Source organism: Piliocolobus tephrosceles, chromosome 1 (assembly GCF_002776525.5).
Source record: "Piliocolobus tephrosceles isolate RC106 chromosome 1, ASM277652v3, whole genome shotgun sequence".
Classification (NCBI taxonomy): domain Eukaryota; kingdom Metazoa; phylum Chordata; class Mammalia; order Primates; family Cercopithecidae; genus Piliocolobus; species Piliocolobus tephrosceles.
The window spans coordinates 60,104,122-60,114,105 of NC_045434.1; the positions used below are offsets into that span (position 1 = coordinate 60,104,122).

General features: G+C 49.7%; 1 protein-coding gene and 1 long non-coding RNA gene across 2 annotated transcripts in view; one reads left to right on the forward strand and one right to left on the reverse strand.

Moving 5' to 3' along the window:
- Positions 1–3,164: 3,164 nt before the first annotated feature.
- Positions 3,165–8,477, reverse strand: LOC111522696. Its single transcript, XR_002725305.3, has 4 exons — positions 7,989–8,477; positions 7,667–7,843; positions 5,773–5,971; positions 3,165–3,800 (listed from the first exon to the last, which is right to left on the reverse strand). It is a non-coding gene; the product is annotated as an uncharacterized LOC111522696 (long non-coding RNA).
- Positions 8,478–8,638: 161 nt separating this feature from the next.
- The window catches only part of BTG2 (BTG anti-proliferation factor 2), a 4,257-nt gene continuing 2,911 nt past the window's right edge, over positions 8,639–9,984 (forward strand). The window contains exon 1 of the mRNA XM_023186856.2: positions 8,639–8,895. Coding sequence (XP_023042624.1) covers positions 8,754–8,895 — 142 coding nt within the window. The 5' untranslated portion in view covers positions 8,639–8,753. The remainder of the gene's footprint in view (positions 8,896–9,984) is intronic.

Sequence of the window (9,984 nt, forward strand, 5' to 3'; positions counted from 1 at the left end):
GGCCAATGCGATGCACAGTAGTGTGGAGAGGATAAAGAGGTGAGTTAGGGGAGCACATAGCCTGCATCCAGGACCCTGGAGGCCCTGTGCCTCCAAGACACGGAGATCACACTGCAGTCGTCAAGGCAGTGGCTGGCCCCTGAGAGCAGAAGTGGCAGTTCCCTGGAGATCGTCTTTCTCTGCCCTGTCCAGCACTCTGGGTCTCATATCTCAGCTGCCAGGCCTCTCTCCTGGAACCCTGTGTTTGGTTGCCACCTCCAAGGCCCAGCCAAGCCTAAAATCCTCACTCTCTCTCTTTGGATGCTGGTCACTGTCCGAAGGGCACATGTTCTCATCCCCATTCCACTGTGGGCATGCTCTGTGCTAGTCTGACTCTTTCCAAACCCTTTCATTGAGCCCCCTTTGGGCCCAGAAAAGTCCCCTATATCCTCACCCCCTCCAAGCATTTTCTCCATCTCCTGGCATTCCCTCAAACGGGCTGTGTCAAGAGAAACCTGTTTTTCTGCCTTACCCAACAGCCCTCAGGATGAGGCGGCAGGGACCAATGCTTTCTTGCTCTGTGTTAGCCTTTCCCTGCCGTCATTCCTCATGCCTTTCTCCGAAGTTCATTTACCCCACTGTCTCATCATCATGGGCCCTCTTGGCCGCTGCGAGGCTCAGGGCCTTTTTCTGTACTCTAAATTCCTGCTGCCACCTGAGGAAACATCAACTTCTATGTGAGTAGCTGAACTCATCCTGCTCCTGGGCTCCTCTGTGTCTCCAAGTGACCATCTCATATACTCAGCCTCCAGCCCTCGCCCCCAGATAGACACTTGGAATGCTGACACCAACTCCCAAACCCACAACAGTCCACCGCTGGCTCCCAGGGAACCCAATAAATATTCCTTGAGTAAGTAAATACGTGAATAAAGCCAGGGTCACATGATGGGAGTCTGGCCTAATGGAAAGGGCCCTGAACTGGGTGGGAGATCTAAGTTCTAGTCCTAGCCTCGCCACTAAGTAGCTGTGTGACTTTGGACATTTTTTTTTCATCTCACGGCTTTCTTTTCTTCATCTGAAGAATTAAAATTTTTGTGTAGATGATTTCTGAAAACCCTGCTTCTGACAGTTGGCAATTATGAGATATGGTTTGCTGAGCATCTATAATATTTAGGTACTATGCTAGGTGTTTCCTATAAATTACCTCTCATATACCTAATAACTAAAGGCCAGGCGAGGTGGCTCATGCTTGTAATCTAGCACTTTGGGAGGCTGAGGTGTGTGGATCACGAGGTCAGGAGTTCAAGACCAGCCTGGCCAAGATAGTGAAACCCCATCTCTACTTAAAACACAAAAATTAGCCAGGCGTGGTGGCGGGCGCCTGTAATCCCAGCTACTCGGGAGCCTGAGGCAGGAGAATCACTTGAACCTGGGTGGGCAGAGGTTGCAGGGAGCCGAGATCTTGCCATTGCACTCCAACCTGGGTGACAGAGTGAGACTTTGTCTCAAAAAGGAAAAAAAAAAAATATATATATATATATACACACACACACACACACACACACACACATAGTTATATAAATATATATATACACACACACAGTGAATAACTGATTCAGTAGTTTGAGGTGGGTGGGGCCCGGAATCTCAGGGAGAGGCTGCATGAGCTGAATTTTTATTAAACTTCCCGGGTGATCTGAATGGGTATCCTAAGGCCCCTTGGTACGCAGCCATTCGAATGTCAGATGAGAGGTTTTTAATTAGTACTACAGGCAATGGGACGCTATTGAAGGTTTTTAAAGCAGAAAGAAGAAGGGTAATACTATGGAGAGAGAGAAAGAACTAAGAAGGAAGAAGGGAGAGAAGTATCTTTGATCTGTTACATGTTGAGACTGAAACACCAGAAAAATGCTCCAAAGGTGTCCAGCTCTCAATTGGAAAAAAAATGAATTGGAAGCTCTGTAATAAAGGTGAAATTAGAGATGATGATTTTGAGATTTATTCTTTATGAGGAGATGCAAATTCAAATACCTCCAGAATCAAGGCAGGTAATGCAAATGAGGATTAAGTATAATTAAAAAAAAAAACAGCATTCATCCTTAATAAATGGCAAGTACCACTTTGTCTTAGCAGGGATGCAGTAGGTAACGGTGGAGACTATGGTGAGCTAGAGGACATACCCCCTGTCTTAGGGGCCAGTCATTGCCAAATAGAAGTGTGGGATCAGTGTTAACAGATCTTCTGGTTTTTACAGAGAAATTCTAGATATTTTCATTTTGACACTTCCTAATTATTAAATGTTCACAACGAATTTTTTAAGTGCTTAAACACTACACAGACAAAACCATTTGTATCTATGTTCAGCTTTGCCTTGGGGGGTTCCAATTTGTGACTTCTGAACTACACAGATGGGATTCAGGAGAGAGAGTTGAGTGAACTGAGAAGAAATCCAGGGGCTGCACTGTGAAGAACCATGGCCCTCCCAAGCACCCAAGCTTGCCTGGCAGCGAGCCCGGGGCTTAGAGAGACCCTGGCGCTTTTGGCCACCGGGTGTTTGGTGAGCTCCCAAGTTGGTGGCAGCAAGTGAAGCCTGCACCTGCCATGGCTATTTCTGCTCATCAGCTGGAAATCATGTGGGTAGCCTCTGAGGTCCTGATACCTCTGGGGTTAGATGCCACCTTGGGGAGGGGCCTGCAGCCTTCACTCCACCACTCTGTGTAGTCACTTTCATCCCAAACTGTGAAGATGCTCTCTACCCAGGGGTGTCTGAGTCCTGGCTGGAGCGAGCATCTTGTTTAACACATCTTAGACGCTTACTTTGTATCAGGACATTCTTCTGTTGTCTAATTTAAGTGCTTTTTGTACAATTTAATCTTTTTTTGCTGCTTCTATCTTTAGAACAAGTGGTGGAATGGGTTACTCTTTAGCTTCCAGACTCTTCTTCAGCCTTCAGTAGGGTCTCAAAAAGCCCCAGGCTGGGTGCAGTGGCTCACGCCTGTAATCCCAGCACTTTGGGAGGCCAAGGAGGGCAGATCACAAGGTCAGGAGTTCAAGACCAGCCTGACCAACATGATGAAACCCTGTCTCTACTAAAAATACAACAACAACAAAAAAATTAGCTGGGCGTGGTGGTGTGCACCTGTAATCCCAGCTACTCGGGAGGCGGAGGCAGGAGAATCGTTTGAACTTGGAAGGCAGAAGTTGCAGTGAGCCAAGACCGCACCACTGCACTCCAACCTGGGTGACAGAGCAAGACTCCGTCTCAAAAAAACAAAAAACAACAAAGTCCCATCTCAAAAAGTGTCCTCAGGGATGTAAAACTTATTACTTGCAGATTAGAAAGCTGTTTGCTTACTGATGTGTTAGCAAGCCTTCCTTCAGTCTAGATGGGTAGCTTTCTGCTTACCCTCAACCCTAATCATTTTTGCATTATCTATTTCTGTCCCTACTCTCAGTTCATTCTGGGGTGGAGGAAGGGGTTCAAAGCAGAAATATTAAAAATAGCTACCTTCCTGTAGTTCTCATTAGCAGGTTTTAGAGACAATGTTATTTTCTTCTCTTCTTAAATTCTCTTCTGATTCTAAAGAATGACTCCCAGACTGGCTGGCCTAGAACTGACCTTGAAAGGTTCAACTCTGTGAGAAACTGATAGGGAACCCCAAAGATGTCCTGATCGTTACCCAACGATGCTTGCAAAGAGTTGTGATATATTTAGCAGTATTTCCACCCTGATTAGGAAGTGAGGAAAAGGCAGCTGGTCTTCCCCGGGTGATGTTTCTTATCAGCTCTGGTCAGCACAGTCAAGTTGTCACCAATGAGGTCTGTTAAGAGGAAAGATCAAATTAGTATTTGATCTCAGATATACTCAGACATACTCCACCAAAATGTACACTCTATCATAACATTTCACAAGATGTCCTTCTTCAACAGATACCATTGTATGTGCTTATTAACATAGCGAACACATATCCATATCCCCTGCTACCCACAAACATCAGAGCCCATGTGCAATCTAAGTGCTCACTCAAATATACATACTAATAACTCCCTAACCACACTGACACACACACACACACAGACCAACAAAAAATACACTCTGCATGGTGTAGAAATGACCTGATGTTATCCTCCTAGAATATCTCAGCCCAGCCTCTGCCTGCCTCACTCAACCTCAGGTTTCTACTTGTGCTTAGAAAATTGAGGCAACCAAGCCAAGTCCCCACAGGCCCAACAGGGCTCTGGGAAAGAGAGAAATTACTTACAAAGATCCAGTTGCTTCTGAGCTGGAAATGGAGAGCAGGGCTGCATGCTAACCCCACAGACAGGGCCAGCACAGAGGCCTGAGGAGTGGGACCCACTTCTGAATGGGAATATGGTCTGAAGAGAGCAGGTGGGTCACTCCTGAGTGGCTCACACAGGTGGGCCATGTAAGTGGGCAAGATGAGCAACCAGGACTAGAGGAATCAATAGGTCTGAGGTCAAATGGGACAGAAGTTCTGGTCCAGATGAGGCATAAATGAAGTCCGCCCTCACTTCCACCACCCCATTCCCCCTCTTCAGTTGGTGAAGTCACTGGTCAGCACATGTCAACATTTAAAGTTCAAAATTCAACACAAGACCCTTGGGTGGGAGTGGAGGGAGGGAGAGAAGAATGAGGAGGAAGAGGAGGAGGAGGAGGGGCAGGAAGGACAGGTGGGGAGGGAGAGGCCACCCACTCTCCTTATCTTGCTGCTCAAACAGCACCTTGATTATACCAAGGAATGGGAAGCAACAGGCAACATGCAAAGAAAAAAAGCAGGGGTGACAGCTTGACTTTTAGAGCTTCTAAGGATTCTAGTCCTAGCAATTTAAGAGCAGTTTCAGGAAATTTCAAAATCAATTGGGACTACTATAATGTATTTGTTCAGAAATTGATTGAGAACCTAAATCCACAGTTGAGTACAATTACACCATATGCATATATATTTTTTAATTAATTATTTTTTATGTTTTGAGATGGAGTCTCACTCTGTTGCCCAGGATGGAGTGCAGTGTCATGATCTCGGCTTACTGCAATCTCTGCCTCCTGGGTTCAAGCAATTCTCCTGCCTGAGCCTCTGGAGTAGCTGGGATCACCAGCGCCCGCCACCACACCCAGCTAATTTATTATTATCATTATTATTTATTTTTAGTAGAGACTGGGTTTCGCCATGTTGGCCAGGCTGGTCTCAAACTCTTGTCCTCAAGTGATCAGCCTGCCTCAGCCTCCCAAAGTCTTGGGATTACAGGCATGAGCCACCAAGCCCGGCTACACTGTATATTGACTTGGGAACTCTGAATGTGAAATAAATTAAGCTTCCTCTCCCTAGGCTTGCGTATAGAAAGAAAAGAGGAGAGTCTGGGCACAATGGCTCACACCTGTAATCCCAGCACTTTGGGAAGCCGAGGTGGGTGGATCACGAGGTCAAGAGATCAAGACCATCCTGGCCAACATGATAAAACCCCACCTCTACTAAAAATACAAAAATAGCTGGGCATGGTGGCACATGCCTGTAGTCCCAGCTACTTGGGAGGCTAAGGCAGGAGAATTGCTTGAACCCGGGAGGCGGAGGTTGCAGTGAGCTGAGATCGGGCCACTGCACTCCAGCCTGATGACAGAGCGAGATCCCATCTCAAAAAAAAAAAAAAAAAAAAAAAAAAGAAAAGAAAAAGAAAAGAGGAGAAAGTGGGGGCACTGCCTTCTGGTATTTATGGATCATCTCTGCCCTACACAAAGTTCACAAACTAATCACCAATGAGGAGGCCAAGACATACCCCGGGTAATGGTGGAGACAAAGGGTTCCAGCCTCCAGGCTCCTGTCCCATTCACTACATCATCTGCAATGACAGCTCTGCTGGACGGCGGCCCATGCAACAGCAGCAGAAGGGCACCACAGTCTAATGAAAAGGTCCCATACTTGAAGTCAGAAAATTTGGTCCCAGTCCTGGTTCTCTTGAGAATTTACTGTGTGGCCTGGTGAATGACAGAAAAATCTACATAAGGACAAGAATTCTATTTTCTAAAGCAAAAAACAGGTGAGGGGCTACCACAATATTTTTTTCAGCTGTTCAGTTGCAAGAGATGTTAGTCATCTCCTCCGACTCACCCCTGTCACAGACATACCCAGGAAGACGGTCAGCATTTTCAGGTTTAGGTGCTGAATGACCCTATATAGCTGTCTATATCTTGACCTATTTCCCTGACTTCCTTAGTGGTTGACCTTGGTCAGTTCTGGCCTTGCTGACACCTGGTCTGTATGGTTTGGTATATCTTTAAGTTAACTTGTTTCCAGGGTCAGCCCTGTTTCCTGTAACAAATAATTCTTTCCCCTCAGTGAGGAGAGGTAATGGCCTCATCTGGCCCGATCCAGCGTTTGGGGAGAAGCCAGTGAAAGAGGCCGTCTAAGAGATATGTTTAATGCCAAAATATTAGAATTTGGGGTCATTTTGATTTGTTATATGAAGCAGTAGAGCAGCATATTTGAATTCTGAATTGTCCCAGAAATGTGGGACATGTGAGCATAGTAACCTGTTTTCAAGTAACTTGCAAACTGTGGTTGAGTCTCTAAAAAGATCACTAACAATGCCAAATGATAGATTGTGAATGCCCAATGAATGGTATGGATGACTAACTCAGCCTCGAGAGAATGGTCAGCATAGGTTTTCAAGGTAGAAGATTACACTGTACCTTCAGTAGTGTGAGAGATTGAGGTGGGGGTGGGGCGTGGTAGAGACAATGATGTATGCAGGAGATAAGGACATGAGCCAAGGAGCAGCAAGGTCATGCACGTTCAGGCATGCATGGAATGGGGACCACGTTACAGGGCAGAGATGGGGATCATGGGCAAGCTGTTGAGGGATCCAGGCTGTAGATTCGCTGTGATACTTAGAGGGCAGTGAGAAGAGTGACCCTGGAACACAAAGTAGCAGAAACCTAAAAAGGTAGATGGGGTTAAATTATGAAGGGTCTTAAACATTAGGCAAAGGAGTCTGGACTTGAATTAGTAGATGAATCGGGGAGGGGATGTTTCGGAATGACCTGATCAAGAGAAGAGCTAGGGAAGGAAGTATTTTAGGAAGGGAACTCCACTAACAGTGGGAAGGGTGGCCTGGGGATGGGACTGGATGGAATCCACTGCAACCATCTAGACAGCAAGAAGCAACCGATTTGGGGACTGGATCTGGGGAGCAAAGTACAAGGAGAGGCTGACCTTTCTGTACGGAGTGACTGGGAAATGATGGTATGGCTGACAGAAATGGAGATCAAGAGGGAGCTAGCTTTGGAGAAGACAATGGGCTTCCGCTGACATTGAGGTGGTGGCTGGACATCCGAGGGAGAGGACAGAGCCGGTGGGAACAGGAGCAGGATGGAAAGACAGGAGGACAGACTGTGCAGATGAGAAAAGTCACTGTAAAACAGTAATCAAGACAGACTACATGCATAGGACCTCTCCAAGGAAAGGCAGCCTAGAGAAAAGGGAGGAGGACTGAGGAGAGGTAGTGTGGGGAACGGGGCAGGAAGGGATCCAGGGCCAGCACAGCCAGGCAGCGGGGTGGAGAAGCCTGGGGCACAAGGAAAAAAGACAGGGGCACTGCTTCCAGAAGGTGCTCAGAGGGCTCAGAGGTCAAGGAAAATAGGAATGTACAGAGGCCATTGGGGTTGAGTCACCTTACAAACACTGGGCATCTGTATGCCAGACCCTGGGCCAGGCTTCGGGGTGTTGGGTAGAAGTTATCCCCATTCGGAAGACATCTACGGAGTGCCTGGTTCCTGAGTGTGGAAGACGGAGACTGAGGCCGGATTCTTTCTTGAGAAGGTCCAATCCACAATAAGGAAGGAAGACGGCTGGGGAAGGAGGGAGTGGACGGAAAAATATGTACAGTTGAGAGCAGACTACTAATTCAAAAAAAATTAGCACTTAAGGAAAGTGAGAACTAGAAAAATAAGTTGAGAAGACAAAAGTCTTGCAACACACCCTACCCCTACCCACCATAAAACTTAGACTTGAATGTTTCTCAGCAAGAGAAAAGGCATTGCTGCAGAATGGAACTTGTTGTGGGAGGTGGGATTACTACGGAAATAAGCAGAAGACAGCCTCCCTTTCCAAAGAGCCAAGAGGAACCCATTTCATCTAGTTAAGAGACGAGGCAAAGAGGTAAAATGGTGACAACATGTCCTGGTGAGTGGTTCTGACAGTGTATGGTTGGAAAATGCTGTCGGAATCCGAAAGGGGAACCGCCTGGGAAAGGTTCTGGGAAGCCTTCTGGTGGTGTCACCGAAGGCTTCTCGGAGGAGGTGGCCTCTAACCGAGCCTTAAAAATGGGAGGAGAGGCGAGGCCGGGGCCTGCCCGGCGCGGAGTACTCGGAAGCCGCCTCCTTCCTCCAGAGCTCTCAGCCTCCTCCCCGAGCCTGGCTTTCTCCTCTCGTCTCGCTCAGCTCAGCCGGGCGCAGGTTCCTAGCACTGACGTCAGCGAGCGATGACCTCAGCGCCGCCAAGGCTGCGAGGGAGGGGGCTGGGGTGGCGGGGGCGGGGAAGAGCGCTTGAGCCCGGGGCGGGGCTGGCCCGGGCCCCGCCCCCATCCGCTGGCCGCGGCCAATGAGTGCCGCCACCGGTTGCCCCTACCTCCCTGGACCTCCTGAAAAAGGCGGCCCGGGGAAAGTCCGGGCAGAGCCGGAGCAGCGGCCAGGGCATCGCTGGGTTGTGGACCCCTACTTCCCACCCGAGACCTCTCACTGAGCCCGAGCCGCGCGCGACATGAGCCACGGGAAGGGAACCGACATGCTCCCGGAGATCGCCGCCGCCGTAGGCTTCCTCTCCAGCCTCCTGAGGACCCGGGGCTGCGTGAGCGAGCAGCGGCTTAAGGTCTTCAGCGGGGCGCTCCAGGAGGCACTCACAGGTGAGCGCATGCCGAGGGGCCTGGCGCCACCGGGGGTCGGCCCCCTCTCTGCCAGGGCCGTCTTTCCTGTACTCCTGCGGCAGGGTCACCCACAGGAGCAACTTTGGGACTCGGTGGCCCTCCTCCGACCCCCGGGGCGGCCCGCAGTCCCCAGTTTCCTGGGTCCTCCTCCCCAGCCCTGTGCTCGGGTCTCGGCCCGTGGCTGTTCTGATGGGGCGCGCCCCTCCACGCTCTCGGAAGCGCAGACCCTGGTCCTGGAGTGCCAGCCCGAGTCCCCAGCTTATGTCCCGGTCTCATTACGGGCTCGTCTCCCTCGCTGGACCCTCGAAATCTTAAGACCCTCGATGGATGTTGTTGCGGGCCGCCCGGTCGGCCGAGGGGTCCCGATGAGGGAAGAAGGTGCAGTCGAGCCTTTTCAACAACTCGGAGTCCCAGTGCCATTCTTCCTGCCAGTCGGGGTGCGCTGTGCCTGGGGCAGTCCACTGGTTGCTGACTCGCTTTAAGTTGGAATTTGGGCCCCCTTTGTGTTCTCTTTGGTTCCCCTTAGCCATCTGCCACCTATTATGGTAGGGAGGAGAGCCTGGTAGCTGGTGACCCTGCCCTGCTGGCCTTCGAGTTGGGAGGTGAAGAGATAAGCAGCCCGCTCGCTGACTGGGGAGAGACCTCTCTCCCAGCTGTTTCTAGCTGGTTGCTGTCAGTTTGGGGAAGCGATAGCCATCTCGGAACGCACCCACACAGACCCTGCCTTCTGAGAAAAACAGATGTTTCATCAAAACAACCCAGTTTTCACTCCCTTGGGCACTGCTAAGGAAGGTTCTCTGACTCTTCCGAAGGAAGCAGAGGGAACACAGGGTGGGAGGCCCAATTACTTGCTGTGGACCCAACAATGTTGGCAGCCTTCCTGGCCCTGAAACTTCAGCTCACAGGTCTCCAGAGGCCCTGCCTGGACATGCCAGCCCCAGTCACACCCTTCCCTCCTGAAACTGGGAGTGTGCCAAAAGCAATACACTGGCCACTGGAGAGTACCCCAGAACTCTGGAATCCCCTCCCAACACACACACACACACACACACACACACACACACACAC